Source organism: Pteropus alecto, unplaced genomic scaffold, assembly GCF_000325575.1.
Source record: "Pteropus alecto unplaced genomic scaffold, ASM32557v1 scaffold8, whole genome shotgun sequence".
NCBI classification, from domain to species: Eukaryota; Metazoa; Chordata; class Mammalia; order Chiroptera; family Pteropodidae; genus Pteropus; species Pteropus alecto.
Window position 1 is genome coordinate 14,513,673 of NW_006494609.1, and position 24,035 is coordinate 14,537,707.

Sequence of the window (24,035 nt, forward strand, 5' to 3'; positions counted from 1 at the left end):
AGTCCAGATAACTGAGTGGAGAGGCAGCAAGCCACAAGGAGAAGCGGTCCTGCAACTTAGTGACTCTCATTCAGGTAATTAACTTTTCCAAGAAACAAGCAAGAGAAGCAATGCCTGTGAGGTCAAGGGTGCTAGTTCCAGCCTAGAAGGATCACCTTCAGCCCTTCTGGGTTTTTAGATGTTGGCCCGACAAAAACTTGACTTCACGCCCAATTTGAAAGACAGCCCTGCCCCCACACCGGCCTTGCGAGTTCTGTTAGTCTCTCCTGGCCCGGCACCAACCAGTGTCTTCCTTTCTTTCTGTTTTCTGCAGTCACTGCTCATGAAAGTGCTTAGACTGGGGACTGGGCTTTTCTGTAAGAGAGCTGTGGAGGAAGGCCTTGCTGCTGCTCCCCTGCCCTTAGAGACAGCTCATTGCGGACCCAGTGAGAGGCCCGATGCTGGCGGGCACCTGCGCAGGAAGAATAATCAGCACATTCATGACTCATCCCTCTTTTGTACTTCTGCTTAGAAGAATATAATTTGTTAATTTACAGTAGTTGTTATGGCTCAATTGAAGATGCCAACACAGAACAGGCTAGCTGGGCTTGGCTCTGTGACATGCCAAAACCAGGTAAAGCCAACTGTGTTTTCATACACGAAGATCTGCCAATGGTTCCAAACAAGGTAGAACACCAATTAACCTCGGCTAAAAAGGAGTAATCAGATGGACAATGGTGGATAATAAGTACCTTCTCCAGCCAAATTCAGGCTTTTACCATGTGCCCTGAGAGTCGAGCCTGGGAAGGGCCAGGTACGGTCTTAGAGATCAAGTGATAAAACTTGAGGAACACAAGTCACCTTTTATATAGAAATGTAAATATGTAAGTTTATCGACAGCCATCATTTGCTCAGAGTCTCTCCATAGTGGGATTCTCGCTGCTAAGGTGCCTGCTGGATATATTTTGGGGATTTCCAGCTACACAGAAGCAGCCGCGTGAAACTGGAAAAGGGCAATTATACCTTCTTCCGGGCTAGTTTCCAGTTCCGGCACTGCTGTACCCACCTCCCTCTCAGTGGGTTACCAGGAGTGCCATCAGAGAGGGAAGTGGGGCCATCGAAAACACTGTCCCTGCCCTGGCTTTGATAAAGACATCTGTGTCATGAATACACATGTCCCTTTTCTCAGGGACTCCAAGGCTTCATTGCCAGGATGTGCCAGGCACTGTGCTCATCAGCCCTGGGAGACAAATGCTATTAATCCCGCTGTACAGACGAGGAAACTGAGTCAGTACGGCTGCTACGTGTTAGAGCCGGGACTCCACTCCGGGTCTGCAGGACTTCCAGACTTCCAGCTATGGGATACCATGCTATGCTGTGTCCCGAAAAGAAAGTCTGGGGTGAGGCTCTCTGGCCCCTGCTGCAGTGCAAACCCTGCACCCCACACAGCAAGCTCCCTGCGACCCCTAAGAGTCCATTTCAGAAAATCCTTCCTGGAAGCCTGCTCTGTGCCAGCTCCGGGTCAGGGCACGGAGGCAGGGGAGGAAAGGGCACATGCGGAGTAACTCGTGGTTCCTGGGAAGGAGCACAGTTGTCCCTGACCCATGGTTTCACTTTCCGCGGTTTTAGTTACCCGAGGTCAACCTCAGCCGGAAAATATTAAATGGAAAATTCCAGAAACGAATAATTCATAAGTTTTAAATTGTGATGAAATTTCATACCGTCCAGATCCGTCCCTCTCGGGATGTGACTCGTCCCTTTGTCCAGCGTCTCCATGCTGCATATGCTACCCACCCACCAGTCACTTAGTAGCTGTCTCAGTTATCGGGGTGACTGTCATGGTATCGCAGGGCCTGTGTTCCAGTCACCTTTACTTCACTTGATAATGGCCCCAAAGTGCAAGAGTAGAGATGATGGCAATTTGGATAAGCCAAAGAGAAGCCATAAAGTGCTTCTATTTCATTATTAGTTATTGTTATTAATCTCTTACTGCGCATCATATATAAATTAAACTTTATCATGGCTAAACAATATATAGAGGATTCAGTACTATTTGGGGTTCCAGGCATCTGCTGGGGGTCTTGGAATAACCCCCGTGGATAACAGGGGGCTTCTGCAGTAACGGCTTGGTGTGCGATTGCAAAAGCTTTGATTTCTCCTGACGAGGGGCCGTGGGCCAGAGAGGCGGGTGCCCACAGGATCCTGCAGCCTCCGGTTATGGGCGGAGGTGGGGCGGAGGGCCCAAGTGGGGGCAGAGCAGTACCTGCATGGAGCCAGATCTGTGCCAGCGTCATCCAGGGGTGTAGCGGGCCCTGCTTGGGGGTGCTGCTCTGCAGAGACGAGGCCACTTCCGACAGTGCCTGCTCCACTCTTGAAGCTGCCACCGATGTGGCATGGACAGAGCCTGTGAGAGGTTTGTGGGAAGATGGCATCAGAAGTGAAAGGCAGACCCAGCCAACCAACCACCCCCGCCTCCCACACACAGACAGGACTTCCAGACGCACACACACCCCTTGCCCCACGACGTTTCTAGATTTTATTATCTGTAGAGAAATACTATTATTGCGGCTGAGACTCAGTTTCTGTCCTTTGCTTTAGCTAATCTCTGAGTCAACAACCAGAGCACATGCTATGCTCAACGCCCCCTCTACAAGCTCAGTCTGTGCAGTGTGAGCGTTGGGAGCCGGGAGGGGTAGGGCTAGTACGCAGCTGGGACACACCTGTTAAAATGTGGCATCAGTAAGTCTACAAAGTGAACTTACGAAGCACTCCTGGAAGTGCCTAAACCTAGAAACAATATGGGGTGGAGGAAGGAACCTATAACTTGCCTTCTGAGGTGGTCTTTGCGGGGGAGATGGGGGCCATTTTCAAGACAAACCCAGCAACTTCCCACTTCCTTCCCTGGCTTTTGGTTGGTGGGCGACACCCCTAGATTTAGAACCATATTCTAGAACATGACTTAACTTAGAAAAAAGCTTTTGCCCTATGTATAAGCAGATGTCTACTATTAAGGCTAATACTAGACTAGTAGAGCACAGGTGATGGCAAAGATACCTGTCTCAACTTCCACAAACCCTGTTGTCCCGAAAGGCAAGGAAAGGACCAGACTGAGCACGTTCGCTGCGCAGAGGAATTCGGTAAAAGAACTGCCATTCGGAAGTCACATAAGTCAAATGACTCATTCCTCTTCATGCTGACCTTCTAGGGGTCCTGATGGCTGGAGGCCACCTCTGTAAGCGGGGGCTTGTGCCCATCTCTTTCCAACATTCCCTCCTGGAGGTATGGTTTCAGAACTGAGAGCAGGAGTCTCAGTTATCTCAAATTTAAAACTGTTGATATTTGTATCCACCGGTGATATTCTTAATTTATAATTCATCATGAAGTTCAATACGGAGATACACATTGCAATATCATTAGTGGTGACTATCAACTTCTGAGAAGGTTTAAAACAGGGATAATATATAAAGACGATGCTGACAACTCAAATTGAGTTGGTTATTCTCTGGATAAGACCAAGCTGTGAGCATAAAGATAATTTCTGTGGGTGGGGCTTTGAAGAGTGGGGGTAATTTATTCATTTTAAGAGTATTTGCAGCAATAGACTGGCCATCCGTATTGTATTTTGACTGTTTCAACATGAAAGAAACATGGGTGCCTCTATATACACTCAAATCCTTCGGTGGGGCTGTGGTGCAGGTGAGTTATGGCGGGTGGATGGACATCAGCCCAGGAAACCACCTTCTATGGGTAATCCACACACGACAGCACCCATGAAGACTAGCGATCAGCAGACATTGGTCCCATCCGAATGTCCACGGAGACATTGGGTCCATGCCAAAAAGATTCTTGAAATTTGGAACTCAAGGCTTGTTTTCTCAGGGAGGATGTTTCACACAGGACCAAATACTGAGGACCTTTTGGCATGGGCCAAATGCCTTGGTGGACATTTTGGACAGGACCAAATGTCCTGCAAGGGGACGAGCAAGAGGAGACCGCCCCTGGGAAAGGGCCGCTGGGTCCTCCAGAGTGAGTGCTGCCTGCCACACAGGAAGAAGGACCTGGAGGCCCAAGGAAAAGACATGAATCGATGCCATTCCGATGCGGAACTGACGAAGTTCGGGCAGAAATCGACTTTGCTTAGATAAAGTGTGTCTGACTACGTAAACGTTTTCATTAAACTGCTGTCAATTCAGGGAGGGGGTCATGTTTTGTTTTTAACCTTATTTATGAAAAAATATTTTAACGTTGATAACAAGAACTTGATGTACTTTCCCTGAGAGTTTTAGTAGCAACCGTCAGTTAAATAAACGAGGTTGTTGTTGCTGTATCTTGACATTACCGAGCTGGCTTACTTTCTCATCGACTATCTGGAACAGTGGTTTTCAACCTTGGCTTCACCTCACAATCACTTGGGGTTTAAAAAAAATCGTGATGCCATAGCTGCAGCCCAGACCCACTGAAACACTAGCTCAAGGGGGTGGGGCAGGGCATCGATGTAGTAATCACTTCAGTGATTCTGACGCGCAGGTAAGACTGAGACCCACTGACCTGGAGAGACAGGAAGTGGATGTTACTAACTACCATTCGGTCAAGAGGAGCTTGAAGGCGTATTCTACACATGCCAGCCAGCTTGTGCTTTCATGCTCCCCTGTAGCTCGACAATCTGGGGAACAGTGTGTGTTGAGCTTCTTGGCCTCAGAATCCCTTTTAGACTCTGAAAAGTTATTGAGGCCCTCTATAGAGATTTTGTTTACGTGGGTTATATCTGTTGATATCTACCGTATTAGAAATCAAAACTGAGGCATGTTTAAAATAGTCATTAATTCATTTCAAAATAACAACAACAAACTACTGCTCTAGGAGAATTCTTCAAATTTTCTTCCAGGTCCTATGGTTCCTTTGCTAGAAGGACTGGCGACTTTTGAAGGGGCTAATTTTGCTTTTTGGATTAACTGTTTTGTTTGGTCCACGAATGAACAAATCAGAATTTATGCCAAAGTTCCTCCTCTTCGTGATATCTATATATAACTAAATGAATTAATTCTTCTTACAAAAATATGTTTCATTGTGAATTCTGGCAAATGATGGCGATGATGACAGCAGTGGTGGTTATCGGTTTTAGAGAATGTTCCAAGTTTTGGGCACTGTGATTGGCTATTTACATACATTATCTCATTTAATCTTTAAACAATTCTTTGAGGCAGGTAACAATGCCACCTGCATTATTTAAATGACAGAACTGAGATTCGATGAGGTTATGTCATTTACCCAAAGTCATATAGGCAGCAGGTGGCAAAACCAGGACTCTCATACTAGTCTGACTCTAAATCTAGCCTTTAAATGTAGCTCCGACACCAACTCCTCCAGGAAGGCTGCTGTGAGCCTTCCATTTCTTCTCCCTATCTCTACCCTGTAAAAAGGGAGGCCTTGGGTCCTCGGTTCTCCCGTAACACCCCGTGGGTGTGGTTATCACTGCACGGACCACACCGTTTTATGTTAAAGTTGAGCAGCTAGCTGTCTCTCCTATTAGACTGTGTGTGGCCCTAGGGGACAGGAACCATGCCTTCCATGTAAGTGTTTTCAGGGGCTAACAATGCCAGGTATGCGGTAAATATCTGTGGAATGAACAGCTGAATGAATGAATGAGTGAGTGAGTGAGTGAGTGCTGTCAGGAGACACGTCACTGTAGGAAACTTGGAAGAGAGTGGTCCCCTCATCCAGATGCTCTACTCTCCTTCCCTAATAATGGCTCAGAGGCCACAACCTTCATTGTCTCACGGGGCTTCTCAGTGTGGCTGTCATGACATCCAACAACCTGGGCTAAAAATGGCAGTGGCATGTAGTTATATTAAACACTGCACCTCATTTACTGACTTTCCCCATCTCTAATATAACTAACTTATGTAAATATGAAGCATAACTGAGGTTTATCAGAAATCATCTTTTCCTTCCTATTCAACCTCTTTTAATTCATAGTCTAAACCCAGGATGGATATTAGAGCATTCAGATATGTGTCAATAGCAGCAGGGGGCTAACAATAATGGTAAAAGTATTTAATAGTTAACGTCTACTATTTCTGACAATCACATGAATCAATTCTTCCATTGGATTCAAATTAGGAGGAAAAAAAGGATAAAAATCATCATGAATCAGAATGGCTGCCTGATTAAAAAAAATATAATCGATACAACTTGTATCTTACTGTTTCAGAGGACTGAAATGGTACATATCAAAAGAGATACTGGATTTTTATTTTCACAGGTAAACAACTAGAAACGCTAGTCTAACTAACATTTTTAAAGCAACCTTTTCTTTCTCATCTAAGCAAATGTTTTCCTACAGCGTACGTGGGGTGAAGAGGATTATTACCCTAAGGGACACGGACCAACTGAAGCTTGAAAAAGAAATCAGAGGGAAGACTATAAGACATATTTCTAATTTGAATTCTAAAGCTCCCAAAAAAGCAGCTTCCTAATAATGGGGTTTGACAGGTAAGCCAGGGAACGTGCCCCCACCCCAGCTGCTGGGCATCTCTTATTTATCACATTAATTTGGGAAGCACTTATCACTGTCGTGACGCTGAGAACTGAGCAGCTGCTGTGCGCCTGCAAGTTCCTTCGTCACAGGACACAGTGGCTCCGAAAAGCCACTGGGAAACTAAAGGAACCAAGAGCGGATGCAGGCGGTGAGAGCACACGCTAGAATCTGGCCTGAGTCTGTGACCTCACTGCCCGCACAGCCCAGGGGGCACACGGGGTCCTGGGGCTGAGGAGATCCGTATGTCCCTAAGCCAGCTGCTTTTTCTTCCCTCCCACAGATGCCCAAGAGGAAATGTCATCTCGGACACCTGATACAAAGGCAAAATGCCACTTGAAGAATCATTCTCATCCCTACATCTAGGGTTTTCATCTGGGCGTCCCCTTGGGCTACTATGTGTATGGGCTTGGGGTGGGGTGGGGAGGGGAAGGCAAGGCCAAGACCAGAAACTACTGTAAAGAGCCTGTTCTCCATATGCCAAGAGGACCAGGAACTAAGCCACGGACCTCAGGAAGCCGTGAGTCAAGCTCTGGACCCCTCCCAAGGTTTTCTGACCCATGTTCCTATCATATGCCGAAGCCTGTTGAGCAACCCTGTCACAAGTAGGACACCGGGAACAGCCAGCTCAAATGGCCTTTGCAGTTGCAGCCTTTACAAAAATCCTTTCTCCGAAGCACACTACACCTGTGCTTCATCTCACACAGACCTCAAATGTGGCAATCACATACGAACCATATTTCACCCTTTGAAGTTCATCATTCGGAGAGATCTCAGAGCTAAGAATTTTGAGCCGAAGGCATAATAAATTACATAGCTCGGTTAAGTTTGACAACCCTGAATTTTCACAAGCAGGGTCACTGAAAGCATGACACGTAGGGATATTCGCGATGTCCTTTGGACTGTTCGGGTGGCATTAAGTAAGCAGCTGTATTCTGAAAGATGTCCACCTTCCCTCTCCCCCTTATATTTCACAGCACGTGGAAGCTAGATCTCAGATGAAACTAGATCTCAGATGAAACCCTGCCTGCCTAGTGACTTGGCAAGCATCACAGTCCAAGAACAAGGGACGACTGTTACATTCTGTGCAGGGAAAAAACCCTCCGTCAGAGACATCGGTAGACATCTCTCACGTGTGTGCTCAGGATTCCGGCTGTTCTTTGCTTCTGTGCCCCAGAATTAACTTGGGAGTTTTGAGTGTGTAAATATGGGACAATGATGGAGCATGTGGCCCCACCCCAAGTCCCACCTCCCTGGTCCTCACCCACATTCTCTCGGCCTCATGTCGCAGGAGCAGGAACCTGCCCTCCTGGGTATTTTCCTGACAAGAAACAGAGCTGCTGTGGCCCCGGGAACATGGACTCATTCCAGCAAGTGAATTTCTGTACTTTATTTCCCTCGGTCGTTATCTGTCAATTGAATTTATTCAGCTTCCAGTTCTTAGAAGCTGTGCCCCTAAAACCACTCACATAAGAAGGAAAACAAAACAAAATAAAACCCAAACCAAAACAAAAACAAAAAATCGCGCAGCTCCACCTCTCTGAGACCCTGAATGCTAAACGGCAACCTGAATGACTAAGCATGCTGCCAGAGAGCTGTGCTTAAACGTTTTCATTTTTAGCAGGCAAAGAATTCCTGTTTCTCCAGAGAGGGCTTGGAAGGAAATCTGTCCCATACTGCAGACTGCTGGCAGCCCAGTGACCTTCTCATACCTGCCACCTGTGCGTTAAGGACCAGGATGTCCTCGGGGCTGACGGAGGTGGTGACTGAGTAGTAGCGAATGGCTATCTTTCATTTTCTTAAAGGGGGAGGAGAGATATAGGGGTCCACTCTCACTTTAACCCTCAAATTAGACATATTTTCTCTGCACCATTTTTTTTTTAACGTTAACCATTTTAGTCTGTCCCTATCCCCCGCCAATGTTGGGACAATTCTCATCTTTGCTGGAAGTCACCCTGGTTTTCTGAAGAAGCTGACTTGGGGTGGTGGGCTCTACAAACTGCAGTGAGGTCTTCCTGCCACATTTCTAATTCCGTGAGAGCTGCCACCTCCTCTCCTTGTAGCGCGCCCACCAAGTGACGGGGACCCGGGGACCGGCAGCTGCCTGATTCTACCCAACTCCCACTGACAGTGAGGCCTCCTGCTTGAGGGTTCCTCTGAGTGATCACCTTGCTCACCGTTCTAGTGGACGCTTTCTCTTTTCACTGAGTGGAAAAGAGATTAAGACAGCCAAGTAGATCAGGACGGCCAAACCCACAGTCCCCAGACGAGATCACATTTTCCAAATGACTTTAACAGAATATCGAGCACGGTTTAAACCTGACAGGATGTGTCTTCTGAAAAGGGAAGGTTCTTTCCAGGGACAGCTTTAGGGAAGGATCGCACTAAGGCAGGAAGAGGCTAGGATGTGTGGTCACCGGCGGGCATGCGGGGGGCGGCCCAGCAGGCTGCTGGCGGGTGTTGGCAGGGCCAGGCGGGCACACGAAGCGTGGAGGGAAGCCGTTTACATGCATGCAGGAAGGTGCCAGCTGTCAGCGAGACGCACTCTGGCTCTGGACTGGAGACAGTACCTTCTGGAGGACCACACTGGGCAGATGCTCCCATCTCTACCCTAACCCTCCCGGCTGCAAGTGCGTGAGGCTGTGCCTCTGGACTGAGGTGCCTGGGGAAGGCTGCGTGTGTCTTTGGATGTACGGGAATGGCCTCCCAGGCTTGGGTGGGAATCTGATTACTGGACACACACTCTTCGACTTCTATCAGAGCCACTTATTATTGACTTGTCAATCTCCTAAAATTCCATTCGATCTTGTTTAAAGAAAGATACCACAGAACTAATTAAGGAGACTTTAATTTTAATTAAAATACCAAGAAAGGGTGTATATTTGAATCATTAGGGCTGAATTTTTTAAATTACCACTCTTCAAATGCAGTAGGGTGATCAATACAGTTACTTTTTCATAGATAGATACAAAAAATACTTTACTCGGTTAAGTGGGAGCAGAGGGTGAAACAGACCACCCGACTCGTCACATCCTGATCGTGATATACATTTTTGAATGTTAGAAAATGCAAAGTCAATAATAAAATGCTAGCCATAATGCAAAGAGAAAAACTTGAATTTATTTGGCTACTTTCAATTGATTTCTCAACTTTATTTCATTGGAGAGGGGTGCTTTTTCATTAACCTGTTTATTCTCTTCTCCAGGTTACGTGTTCCTAAAGAGAGCAGAATTTTCACTAGAATAAGTGATATGAAAAACGGAGCCAAGAACCCAAGTCGGCGTTCTTGGTTTTAGCATATTCTTAGAGAGGAGAATAAAACGTCAACACACACCTTTCTCCAAAATGATGACTGGTAGAGCACTCAAGAATGGGGGCACCGGGGGGTCCTCAATTCTGAGGAGGGGCAGATGAATGTGGCTTTTCCCACATGGCAGGTTACTTCTGGGAGCCACTGCTGCCTGGGGGGAGAAGGGTATCTGACTGAGGCTTGACATCAGGGTCAGCTATTGGCAAACCATAAAGAAGGCACATGTGGACAGAAGAATTAGTAAGCTGACGTCTTTACAAAAGAGGAAACTAAACTCCCAGGGAGATTAAATGAGTTGCCCAGTTCCTCTGCAGAAGTGGCCCTTGAGCTCAGGCTTCCTGACCTTTGAGAGGGTTGGAGCTATTTCTATGGAAAATAGAAAATACAAGTCCCTTGTATAAATATTTCAAGCCTCAAAATAAATAAATAAACAAACAAACAAAGCTGCACTAATTAGGGCTGCTTGAAGATTTAATGTGACCTGACTTTCTGAAAATCAAATCTTTTTAATGTATCCTTCCTTTTTTTCTTCTTGAAGAACCTTAATGTGAGAATAGTACCAAACATACCTCTTTTCTGTTACGGACTTTTGAAAGACAAAATAAAGTCGCATCTAAGCTGAGCTCAATTTCAGAAGGGAAATCAACTCCCTAAGGGGTATATTTGTCATAAGCAGTGAAGGCTCAGATCTCAAGTGCACTGGCTCACCATATACATTGGCATTTCCCAAGATGTAGTTCCTCAAATAGTGATTCCGCAGGGTGGAAAAAATGACGAAATCAGCTTGGGAACACTGGGTCAAAGTTAAGAGAGTCTTGCATTTTTTAAATTGCAGGACTTCTCAGAGCCTTAATGTGCTAATGTGAACTGTGAGTCTCTAAGAGAAAGATGCAAGAGATGCACTATTTCCCCAAAATATATGACCAGGGGGAATCAGCGGTCTAAGAATCCTTTGGAAAATATCATAATTCACTAATGCCTTCAAAGAACACTACCTAAAACACTAGGCCTACGCCCAGGTAATTGCTTTGTCTCCTTTAAATTTTGGTAGATGTAGTATAAGTTTTATGATGTCCGTTTAGTTTATTTTACGAAAATTAATTATTAGAATTGCTTTTCTATGTAGCAATAATGGTTGAATTGAAAAGGAATTTCAAGATTCAACTGGTTCCCTTCACCCACGATTTACAGACAATAGGCACCGGGGAGGCTGGGGGTCTCACACTTTTGATCAGCACCAGTGGCACTGCTGACCCATCCCCTGCTGACTCATCCATTTTTCCTGCAACGTCTTCCCAGACAAGTACTGCCTCCTCAGCATTTACACCCAAGCTGAAGCGGAAGGATTAGAACCTCAGGAGAGATGAGCCCCAGGTGGCAGAGTGGGCAAGCAGGGGGCAGCTTAATGTCCACGCCATCTCAACATTCCCCACAATCAACAACCACAACACACGCTCCGTGGTGGGGGGAAGCGTGATTCTGGAGACCCTCAGGAAGGTTAACAGATAGATTGGTAAGCTACTTACTAACTGAAAAAAGGGAGGGAAAACCATGAAAGTATACTTCTGGAGAGTTGCCTTGGAACAACAAATCAAACCAAAAATTAAAACCAAGAATTAAAACGAAACATTTGAAAAATCAAAATTAAGTCTAAAAAAGCAAATAGAGTTCTAATAACCTTCCAACCGTAAGTCTGGCTGTCTGGAATCAGATTTCAATTCAAGAGTGACACATATTTTTCCACTAACAATGATTTTTTTTTTTAAACCAAAAAAGGGCCAACTGGGCATTCCCCTCTACATTTAAATGCTCACCCAGCACATGAAAGCTGACCGATTCAAGTAATATGTTTTGTTTCCAGGGCAGGAAATTCCAAAGGGAAGGGAAAAATAATCAAACAAGAGGTTTTTAGATCTTTCCACATATTAACCCTGATTATGATTCCAACGGTTTGGGTTGGGCTAGCATTCATTTCTATGAAGTCAAAAGATCGGAGGGAGAAATTCATAAAAACTTCAGGTCTTGGCTATCTGCCTTAATGGAAAGAGTTGGGATTCAAATTCATAACAATTTTCATCAGGAAAGTCCACACTTATCAATAACGCATCGTGTATTTTCTCCTTCTCTAACTAAATGTATCTACAGGGGGGAAAAAGACTCATGGACGCGTCAGTCTTAGTCAAAACACTTGGTTACGGGCTAGGTGTTCCCTAAGGATGGGAAGATGACTTATAGCTTCACAAAAAATAAACAGTTATGCACTGCTTGGGACACAGTACATTCAGCAGAAAGCCCAGTGGGTGCTTATCACCCCCAACAATTCACTAATTAATCTGAGGTAAAGTGCCTCACCGGATGAGTCACAACTTCGATCTTAATGGTTTAAAGGAACACAGGGTCCTTGGGATGCAGGGCGATAAACGCCAGCACGGGGTGGGGTCAGCGGGCTGGCTGTGCAAACAAGAAGGGATTGGGCAGTGGGAACATATGAAGTTCTACTGGAACAGTACGATCCCGTTTTATGACAATAAAACTGGGCAAAAGTCAATGTAAAAAACAATTTTTTTTTCCCCTGGAAAAACTGAAGTTGGCAATTGCCCCTAGGTGTTGTTTTAAGGGAAAATGTCTATTTTTAGACACGGATTAAAAAAACAACAGAAGCAGTTTATGAGCATTATCTTCATCTTCCATTTCATAAAACTGGGATTTCCATGAAAGCAAGGGTCAGAACACTTAGCATGCGGATAAGTAAAGTCAGAGCGTTCCTGGGGTTGGATGATTTATTTTAGGTTGATATCCTCATTTCTGCTTGGATTCGTGTGTGTGTGTGTTTGTGTGTGTCTGTATGTCTGTCTGTCTGTCTGTAAACGTAACACAGCAGGTCAGCTTTCCAAAAAGATGAGCACTTTAGAGAAAGCAGTCCTTTCTGGCAGAAGTTTCCCATCGCGAGCTTTCGTTTGGCGTATAACAGCGCATTTGGAACAGAGATGAGCCCCTTGTAAATCACAAATGTAGAGATTAAAATTTCTGGCAGTGCTGCCGGGAAAGTGAACATTAAATAAATGAGTGGAAGAAAACAAGGGTGGACTCTCCTGCTGAGATCCATATTTAGGTCCCATTTTAATACAGGAATATTTTTTTCATTGACATGTTCCTGAACAGCCTAAAACAGACTTTCAAATTTCTCCATTATTTAAAAGCAAGATTAGATTAAAATACTGCTCAATTTTTTCTGCAGAGTTTCATGACACAAACCCTACATTTTCCTTCCTTGCAAATGGAAAATAATTTCTAATATTGTTTTTCTAAATGTAGTGCATAACCCCCTGGCACTGGAATCATAACAGGGCATTATATAAAAGCAGATTCCTGAGCCCTACCTCAGGCCTACTGAATTATAAACTCTGGGGTGGGGCCCAGGAGATCTGCAGTTTTTACAGTTCTCTGTGCGATTTTAGCGTAAAGTTTGAGAACCACATAGTTCAAAGGCATATGACCATTATCTTTAGAATATTACCTTGATTACCATACGCTTGTTGAATTAATTTCTAAATTGAAAAACAGAAATATTTAGGAATAAATTATTATTTGCCAATTGTTCTAATTTGCCTTTAAAAAAAATTTTTTTTTTCTATGTATTTACATCAACTCCGGGAAGACACAGAAGTACCCGAGAACTAGAATCAGTATTCTGGAAAAGCTTCTATTTATTTCCTTTACTTTTCAAAGAGAAGGCGGGAGCTTGGGTACCAACCAAAACCTCCTCCTGCCCCCAATGAGTTTTGGATTTTCAAATTAGCAAGATTGTCTCTCAGCTAAATTTGATGGAGTTTCCTATCCAGCTTATCAGTTAGGAAGATTATCAGAAAATGAAACATCAGACAAATGAGACGGATTTAACGAGAAAGGAAAAACCATAAACCATGTTTACACAGAGAGGGTTCCTGCCGGGGACCTGGGTCACTGAATGAACGAGCTGCTGGGGGCCACACAAAGGTATCGGGTTTGGGATGAGAATGAAGATGAGAAGATACAAACAGGTGGAGAGGAGATTCGGTTCTTGAAAGAGAAGAGGAGGAGGAGGAATCTGACACTAAAAAAGTGAAAGAGAAAAAAAAAAAAACAAGGATAAAAGCAAAAAAACTTTAGAAACAAAGAAAACGTAAAGTAGCTTTTAATATACTCACATAAGCTGCAAAGAAAATGAGGTCATATGATACACAATCAGTCCTCTACTTGATAATAGAACACAAGTATTTTGCAAAGAAAACCAATTTGTTGTTTTTCTACTGGTTATTTTAATTGTTCTGCACCAACACCATGGAATAAAAATAACTCGGGTTTACCTGGGCACAGATTCAGCAGCGCGAGCCACTGAAAATAACACACCTTTAACCTACAACATCCAGGACATTCTGGAGGAAACTATTTGCTTTTCAATCGGAAACGGGCAGAGCTCGACTTTTCTTAGATTTGCTTTTAGTGGGAAGCGCTCACGTAAAGTTTCTTTGAAAACTGAGGTTTTCCTAGGCTCGGATACTGAGACGCAAAGACTTCGTCATGGTCCCGCCTCCTGATGATGGAGTGCTAGGCTTTCTGATCTGGTCTACAGTCGGGTGGACTGGCCGGGCACTTGAAAAGGAAGCTATGCCTGCCGCCTTCATGTCTTACAGCTGGAGGGATACGCAGCAATGGGGAGACCACCACAGCGACAATTCAACATTTTCCCAGACAAAATGGACCGAACTTTCAAGTTTAAAGAATTATTTTGCTTTGGATAGGTGTCTGGTTAATATCTATCAATGATTAAAGATAAAGCCCCATACTCCGCATCCTGCTTTGGAGGCCAAAGGAAGAAAAAGCATTTTTTTTTTTCATATTCCATTAAAGGAACTACCAACTTATTTAAGAAAAAAAAAAAAAGACAATGATTCATAGCTTCGAAGTTACAACTGTTACTCCATGTGACTCCTCTTTTCCGATGGCTGAGACCATTAGATGATAGAGGTGGGGAGGAGACAGAGATGCCATTAGAAGGGAAATCGTGTTCTTTAAGAGGAGTTTTTTCAGTTTGCTACATCCAGTTAGTAAAACCAATGTCCTTTCTCTTAGCCACAGTGCACCTGGCCCATCCAAAGCTTCTGGACATGGGTTTCCCTTATGTTATTCCACAGATCTGCACATGGGCAATTTCGGAGGTGGAAAACCATATTCTAGTTAATTAATCACTTCCCAAATCAAAAAAACCGATCCTGGACTTTATAATGACCTGGATGTATAATAATGGTAGTGTGGTTATACATTTTTAAAGTTCTTATCTGTTTGACATATACACTAAAGTTTTGACAGGTGAAATATGGTGTCTGGGATTTGCTTTAAAACACTCCACAAAAACTAAGTGCGGGGCAAGAGAGATGGATGACAAGAGTATTAGTTGCCGAAGGCTGGCAGTAGGTACGTGGGGATTCATTATGTTAGTATCTCTATTTTGGTATATTTGCAATTTGTCCACAATAGAAATTTAAAAACTAGGAAAAAATTTTTAGTTCTGGAACATAAAGTGATCCAAGAGGGCCTGTGGCTTCACAAAGGGGTCAAAGCGGCTGCTTCAGAATCGGATCACAACAGCGGAAGGTCCCCATGGCTTTGGCCACACGTCCTTGCTGAGGCCGACGCCCGTGCCCTTTAAATTGGGGAATCTGGAAAAGTGGCGAAGTGCGTCATGGGCCAACACTGTTAGCGAGCTGTCGCCTGCCAGTACGGGGGCCTCTCTGCCACAGCTGACCCCGGAGTCATTTCTGTTTTGATTTGGGACCGTTTTTTCTTTTCTTTTCTTTTTTTTTTTTTTTAAACCTCAGATAAATTCCTTTTCTCTTTTTCTCGATAGCCCAGTTGTTTTCCTAAATGAGCAGTGCTGCGGTGGACATTCAGAACGAGCCAGCCCCCGGCAGCACCACGTGCCCTGACGACAGAGACAAAGAGAAGGAAAATGGCTGGGATCGAGCTGGATGGATGAGTCTGGAACGTGAAATCTGGGCGTCGTGGGATACGACGTTGCCGTGGAGAAGAATGAGGACCACCTCTGCGGATGGCTGTGGGGGGGGTCCTCAGGATGTGTTGGGGAGCGAAAAATGCCAGGTGCTGAACAGCACATGTACTATGTTATTTTATTTTATTTTATTTTTTTATGTAAGGGGACATGGGAAATAATATCTACGCTTACTCACATGAAAAAACCCTAGAGGGGTCGATAAAAACGGTTACCTTTAGGGCAAGACAAGATGGAGGCGGAGATGGAAGCACATCTTCCCTGTGGAACCTGCCGAGTTAGAGTTAACAAAGCCTGCGGGGTCCTTCACCAGACAGGCCGTCCAGGCAGACGGATAAGGACGAGCGGCCCTCCTGTGCTGCCCGCCAAGCGGAGTTTATAATATTTATTGGGTTTCAGTGATCAAGATGGAGGCATCTTTTCCATTTTTAGGCAAGCCTTTCTAATTTGTTGGTCTCCTCGATTTAAATTATTATTTTCAGAATGTGCTACTCTCATTTACAACTAGTCCGTGATGGACAAGGCCTCCATTTTTCTGATTCCCTGGCCTCCTGTGTAAGTCACTGGTGGTGTGTAAACTAGCAATGTGGGGCTCTGGGGGGCAGGGCTGGTGAAAGGAGTCTTGGAGGGCTTCCTGTGGATGGCACAACAACAACAACGAACAACAAAATAGTCACTGGCCTGGGCCCAGGGCACCTGCTCTCTCAATCTTCTCCAACCCCCTGGGCTCCCCGAGAGGGCGGAGCATAAACACCACAAAAGACAGGGGAGGGGCAGGGACCCCCACCTGTGACACACTGATATGCCTCACCTGGACACTATGGCATCTGAGAAAGCTTCACCTGAAGAGGGAGACCCCCGAGGGCTCTAGAAAAAACGGCCCAAGGGGCAGAGGGGAGAATGGGTGACAAGGGCCGCATTTACTTTCTGCCACTCTCTGTATTAAAAGGGATGTGGCATCAGAGTCTCGGGGAAATGAGGGTCCGAGCCAGAGGAGGAAGACAGCCCTGGGCAGCCGCAGTGCTGAATGAGCTTCACCTGCTTCTCTTCTCTCCAGTGTCCAAGCCTCACCTTGCAGAGGTTGGTCCCGACAGCCTACCTTCCCTTTCCAGCAACGGGGAGGCTTAGACAGTGTCTCCAACGGGACTGGACCCACGAGCAGAGCTGTGCTGTGCTATTCCAAGTCAGAGCGTCTGCCTGGCTCGCAGTCTAAGCCCGAGGCCTGCTGATCGACCCAGGGCTCAGGCCATTGCAGGGGGAGAGCTTCTCTGTGGCTTAGCCAGCCTGCATTTTGAGCAGTGGCTGCCAGCCACTCTAAACTGCCCTAATTTGCAATGCGTGCTGCTCCTCATGCCTAGTGTTCTTTTGACCTTGGAGTCCCATTGCCCTGGGATTAGACTTCTCAAGCCTACTTTAAAATTGATGATAGGGAGCCTAGCACAAGGATGCAGTCTGCAGGCAGCTGTGAAGATGGGCTTGAGTGTCACACCTGGCTCTCAGAGGGACATCTATCTATCTATCCCTCCCATTCCAGCTGAGGTGAGATTTTCCAGGAGAGGGCTGTGCATGCCTCAGGGCTGCTCTCTAGTTTCCTTTGGAAGGTCTTGGTCAAGGGCTGGGACCTGGCCCAGGGTTAGAAGAACCTGGAGGCCCCTTTCACGAAGCCAGTCCATAAAGGACCAGGCATACCCAGAGAGGGATTAAGCCTCACACGGGCCCTTGCGGGAAAGCGGGAGAAGCAACAGAGCCAGGTTCCAGATGAGGCGCTGGAACTACCTTTGAGGCTCACACCAAAATGAATTTCTTAATATTTTGTGGGTCTGTAGAGTCCTCCAAAGTGTCACTGAATAGTCGGTATTGCTATGATCATTACTTGCTTGGGGTGTTGGAAATTACAAAGGAATATTTACTCCTCTGTACTTAGGCAAACACGAAAACATGAATAAAGAGGTGTAAATGTTTGCTCAGAGGCAACGCTCCAGGCCTCCCGGTGGGACCCGTGGAGTCAGAAGGTCAGAACCCACCTGCCTCCCTACAGGGTCTTTTGCTGGGTGTCTGTGTGTTCACATGTGCAACGGATTGGAAAGCAAACCTCGATTTCGGCGAGGCCCGAAATCTAAATCGAGAGAGAAACAGAAACGCAGAGGGGAAGCTTGACAGAGATGGGAACAATCTAATTTCAGTTTCAAATTTTTAGGTTCCAAGAGCAAGGGGAAAGAGAGAAAGATCTGAAAGAGTTGTATTGGGGAAGCAATATCACTGCCCTCGCCGTGAACATCCACTTGAAAAAGACACCAGAAAAAATAGCACCTCAATTGAGAGTTTAAAACCGATTGGTACGAGAATTTTCCCGCCCCCGTCCCTGGCTGTCTTCGCCCCATGTCGCTTGGGGCCAGGCCCCATATCCATCCCCTCTGGCTCTTTATTCTCACCTGTCTCGGGATCGCTGAAGTCTGGCAAAGTAATTGTATTAAGCTGTCGTCTGTCAGCAATGGTTCTATCTAAGAGGCTGCTCCCACGTCCAGAATCACTGCAAAACACAGCTACAAATGTCAGTCATTTGGAGGGTGGGCGAGGAGGAAAAAGCATCAACCAATACCGACTCCTGATGTGCGTTTTTGATGTTCTTCCGCACCTTTCCATGTATCACAAGGCATCCTGCTTCCTGGCTCGGCCTGAGCTGGGATTCCTTTCAGCATTCAATACCACAAACGCGGCTTAAACCACACCCACAGACCCCTGCTGGTGCTCGCCTCTTTTGTGTCATTATGAGATACTGAAATGGGAAAACTACAAGCCGGTTCTCCATCCACCTTACAGGGGCAACTGGCATTCTGCGCTGTGAAGTCTCAGAGCTCACCGAGCCCATACACACCCTCCCTGAGCTGTCTTTGCGAATCCAGTACACGGGACACCAGCGCCTCTCAGCCCTCGCTGCACAGGAAAATCACCGGGGCCTGTCTAAAAAACACCGCGGCCCAGGTCCCACGGCAAAACAAAAACACCAGGAGTTCTGGGGCGGTTGACGTTTTTCAAAGTTCCCCAGATGGTGCTAATGTGCGGCTGGATTCGAGAACCAATTCCCCGCCCCACCCCCTCCGCTTTTCAAAGGGCGATCGCGGCCATGGCCCCGCGTGTGTCCCAGAACAAGCCTCTCAGATAAATCGTGTGGTCGAGACTCCCATTCACCAGATAAGGAAAAGGAGGTGTGAGGTCACCGAATGGGCTGGTTGCTGGCAGAGCGGGAGCTGCGGCCCCCATCCAGGGTTCCTGTTCCTAAGCTGGAGAGAAGTCAGCAGGGCTGTGGCGCCAGCCCCCAAGGCGGGTACCCCCACCCGCTTCTGCTCCCCGCACCGGACCCCTCTCCAGCTGCTCCTACATCACTGACCACATTAGCACATCAGGCCCAGCTGGAATGAAGTACAGTTAAGGGATCTTAGCTCACACAGGCTGTTTTGTTTTCTTTGAATTCTAAGACACTTGTAAGAAAAAATAATTGCATCCTTTCTTTTCCCTCTATCGTGATATTCCTTCGAAAAAGCTCCAGAAGGAGGCGTATCTGTCTCTCAAGGTTTGAGTCTTTCATGTTTTTCTTTGAATCTATTTTTTTTTTTTTCAGTCTGGGGGCTCTAAGAGTGATATTTGTTGTTAAGTTCAAATTCTACAGTAAAGGGACACAATTTCCTTCCTCTATGCAGCTGTTGCTCAATGTGATACAAATGAGATTTGCTATGAAACTTAATATGGTTTGCAGGCTGCAATTTCCACGTTCAGTGATGGAGCTAGAGAAATCCACAGGAAACAGAAGGAAACTTGCTTCAGTACAGACTACTTGTCAGCCTATACTTATTACATCATTAAGTACGTTTTGGGAAACGGTTCTATTAATTATTTCTGCAACTGAAAAATAAATGTCTCTGAGCAGAAGGCGGAATCAAAGTACATGCAAATTTTCATTAATTACATTATTAACTACATATTTCTCGCATTTGGTCTGTTCATGTATGTGTTTTTTAATATAAACATCACCGAAACTATTACAAAAAAAAAACGAATGTTGCAACAGCTCCCCACTTAGAAGTTTTCAGAAGACATTATATCAAAATAGAGTGACATTTTTCATCACCTTGGGCGTTTCGGGACACGCCGCCAGGTGCTGGCGTTGCAAAGGAAGGATGTGCCTGGCTTTTCGGTGGACCAGATCTAAGGACGTGGATCAGAAATGTTTGTCTCAGCCATCAATCATCCTGCAGGCTTCCCACCTCACCAAGTTTCAGAGCACAGGGTTGGCTGCCATGTACGATGCTGGGTCTTGGAATGCAGCCAGGGGTCTGGGTTCTTATCCTACATCTGTTCCTAGGACACTTTCTCCATGCCTCAGTGAGTTCCCTGTCAGATGAGGATAAGGATTATCTTCCTACATAGAACTGTGTAAGGCTGAAATGAAGTCATGTGGGTAGCAGGTTTAGACAGGTTATAACTTCTAGGCACACACCTGGTGTCATTATAAACACATCTACAGACATGCATCTGAGGTTCATGTGGCTGGCTGATTTCTGAAGACAACTTATTCCCAGGCTTCTGGTGCAACGGTAGGTGTGGGGGAACCGAGTTAAGCGCCTCCTCCAATTGAAACCCAAATCTTAGCTTGTAAACTTCACCCACTGGTAATGACACCGCGTCTATTTCCCCTCGACCATCTGAGAAACTATATTCAGTTGCATTCCTTAATTTATTTTCTGTAGTTCCTCCTGGAAACAGCATACACACATAACTATTCAAAATGGAGATGCTTTTGTTTCCACTCTGAATGGTGCTGCTGTTGGAGAATTTTGCTGGATGCTTTAAGCAATTGTTAGTGCTTCGTGTATCGGTTGTGGAGTTTTAACCAATCAAGATGTGCCTTTGCTATGACCCGCAGAATGTGGAAGGAGGGGCCAGCCTTGAGTCTCCTAACTCTCTCACTCTGGCCAGTCTCTTCCACGAAAGCATAAAAGTTGCCTTTCTCTCTCTCCCTGGGACACCGTCTGCTTGGGCACCCCCTGCGGACCTCCTACTGCCCACCCCCCCCAAACCCCAGTCATCTCACCTCTTCTCTGCCCAGCCCTTGGGCCGCTAGGAGCACCTGCCTAAGGAGGATGGTGGGAAGGGAAGGGAAACCACTCCTGATCGGTGGTGCTAATAGAGAGTTTAGGGAGAGAAAACTAGAAGGAACCCCAAATCCACAGCGCAGAAGGTGAAGATATCGACATATGTAGATACACACGCCAGGTAATTTCTCTTCCCCATTAGGCCTGATAATTCCAAGTAAATTGTAGTGATGGTTAAAGTAATAGCGGAAATTGGAAGCTTCTCTTGGAAATCCTCCGTCTTCCGCAGCCACATGGAGGTGGACTAGGGGTGGTGGTGGATCCGACTAGGGGTCAGAACGCTGAAGCTCCTGTTGTAGCTTTGCCCCTTCCCAGCTCCTGAAACAGTGCCCGGCACACGATAAACACCGGGGGTAAGAGGGGGCTTCGAAAAGGAAACCAGAGCGGGGCAGGTGGGCGAGGCAACACCTGTTTTGCTCCAGGATTCGTAAGGCTGGATTATGAGAGTCAAGGCAGTTGCCCAACATCCCTGAACCACGACCTTCTCATCAGTAAAATGGTTATAATATATCATGACCTTTGCCTGTTTCATGGGGCCACTTTGAAGATGAAGTCAGACCATGGTTCTGACTATTAATATGAAATGGGGTCTCCAACTTCAAACTGAGGTTAGAGCAAAGCAATCTTTAAATTAAAAACAAACAGACAAAAAAACTTTGCATGCTATTCATTAGTAAGTGATTGAAATCAGAATTAGGAAGAAAGCATTTTCTTCCAATCCCATGGCTACGTGATGGAGATGGTCCAAGTGGCAGTGATGAGAAGGGGGAAAGAAGTAGTTAACAATAATAAATAAAAATAAAAGAAGTTGGTTGTCAGCTCAGAGGCAGCATGTATGGTGGAGGGAGATTTAATGCTAGACAGACCTGGGTTCAAATCACAGCTGTACTATTTAATTGAGAAAACTTGGGCAAATTATTTAGCCTTGTTTAGCTTCAATCTTAGTCTCTATGAAAAGGAAAGGACAGTAGCTACCCTGCAAGGCTACTGCAGACGCTGAGGATCACATAGAAAACGGCCTAGCACGGCGCTGGCAGAGCAGGGTACCACCGTCCCTAACTGAGATTCCGGGAGGCCGCTGGGACCTTCTGGTGAGGCTCTGGTCAGAAGTCACACTGGCCAAGTCAAAATGCAGAAGGACTGAGGGGGCCTTATACACCACTGAGAGAGAAGATAAAACAGGAGACAGATTTCTAACCAGTGCAAGCAAAACTGCAGACCTAGGGAAATAAATCCAGGCTTCTGCAATGACAGAATGTACTCTTGTCAAATGTACGCTCGGGAGAATGGCACCCTCCATTTTCCTCACAGCAAGAGATGGACTCTCAGACCGCAGGTGGGATGCTCTTTGCCAGCTGTCTAAGGCTTGGTTCAGCGACCAGCCCATAGTGATCCTCCTTCAAGTAAAAACAAATAGGAGGATCGAGGAGCAGAGAACATGAGCTGCGTCTACTCTCAGTCTGGCCCCGCTACTGCCGATGTCATCCTCTGTGCCTCATCGTCACACCGCTCTGGAGGCCTGTGCCAGCCTCACAATGGAGTTGGGAGAGGGTGGGGAGCCATGGGCGCCCCCACAACTGATCAGGCTCAGAAACGAGGGCGCCCTGAGCCGGGCAGTCAGAATGGACCTTCTCCAGTTAGAAACCAACTGTCTCCTGCCAAGATGCTTTCTGCTAATTTTTTTTTTCTTTTTTTTAAAGCAGGGATGCTTCTCACACACTTGTTCATGAGATTCTACTCTTTTCTAAAAGCCGGTGTGACCTGATCGTAGACTCAAGCTGAGGGACCCAGAGCTGCCCTTATCTGGAGGACTGCGAAGCGTGCTGTCCCTCGTTAAGAAACAGCCCTCCCCTCTTGATGCTTTATTCTATTGCCAGGGCCACATCTTCCTGACCATACTGGGGAACATGCCTAAATTTGCATAATGCTAAGGGCTACAGGATAAATATTTAATTATATCTCAGAAAAAATGAAGTTAAAATAACAAATGGGAAGCTCCTTAATAAGGGGCTGTTCAATTATAAGCCCCTCCCTCACATCTTTCAGGAGTAGCTGGAGGGCAGAGTAGATGGGGGAGGATAGCTGGAGGGAGGAGTAGCTAGGGGAGGAGTAGCTGTAGGGAGGAGTAACTGGGGGAGGAGTAGTTGGGGGAGAAGTAGCTGGAGGGAGGAGTAGCTGGGGGAGGCATAGCTGGAAGGAGGAGTAGCTGGAGGAGGAGTAGCTGCAGGGAGGAGTAGCTAGCTAGAAGAAAACTTGGGCAAATTATTTAGCCTTGTTTAGCTTCAATCTTAGTCTCTATGAAAAGGAAAGGACAGAAGGCTAGCTAGAGGGAGGAGTAGCTGGGGGAGGAGTAGCTGGAAGGAGGAGTAGCTGGAGGAGGAGTAGCTGGAGGAGGGGTAGTTGGGGAGAAGTAGCTGGAGGGAGGAGTAGCTGGAGGCAGAGGTAGCTGGGGGAAGAGTAGTTGGAGGGAGGAGTAGCTGCAGGGAGGAGTAGCTGGAAGAAGGCTAGCTAGAGGGAGGAGTAGCTGGGGGAAGAGTAGCTGCAAGGAGGAGTAGATGGGGAGGAGTAGCTGGAAAAAGGCTAGCTAGAGGGAGGAGTAGCTGGAGGGAAGAGTAGCTGGAGGAGGAGTAGCTGCAGGGAGGAGTACCTGGAGGAAGGCTAGCTAGAGGGAGGAGTAGCTGGAGGGAGGAGTATCTGGGGGAGGAGTAGCTGGGGAGGAGTAGCTATGGGGAAGAGTAGCCAGAGGGAGGATAGCTGGAGGAAAAAGTAGCTGGAGGAAGGCAAGCTAGAGGGAGGAGTAGCTGGGGGAGGAATATTTGGGGGAGGAGTAGCTGGAGGGAGGAGTAGCTGGGAGGAGTAGCTGTGGGGAGGAGTTGCTGGAGGGAAGAGTAGCTAGAGGCAGAGGTAGCTGGGGAAGAGTAGTTGGAGGGAGGCGTAACTGGGGGAGGAGTAGCTGGAAGAAGGCTAGCTAGAGGGAGAAGTAGCTGGAGGAGGAGTAGCTGGGGAGGAGTA

The 24,035-nt window shown here is 46.3% G+C and overlaps 1 protein-coding gene across 1 annotated transcript in view; it reads right to left on the bottom strand.

Moving 5' to 3' along the window:
- Window positions 1–24,035, bottom strand: part of TTC7B (tetratricopeptide repeat domain 7B) — a 209,615-nt gene that overhangs the window by 49,307 nt on the left and 136,273 nt on the right. The window contains exons 16-18 of the mRNA XM_025042114.1: window positions 18,306–18,403; window positions 11,351–11,401; window positions 2,243–2,383 (exon numbers count right to left, since the gene is read on the bottom strand). Of these exons, the coding sequence (XP_024897882.1) occupies window positions 2,243–2,383; window positions 11,351–11,401; window positions 18,306–18,403 (290 nt within the window). The remainder of the gene's footprint in view (window positions 1–2,242; window positions 2,384–11,350; window positions 11,402–18,305; window positions 18,404–24,035) is intronic.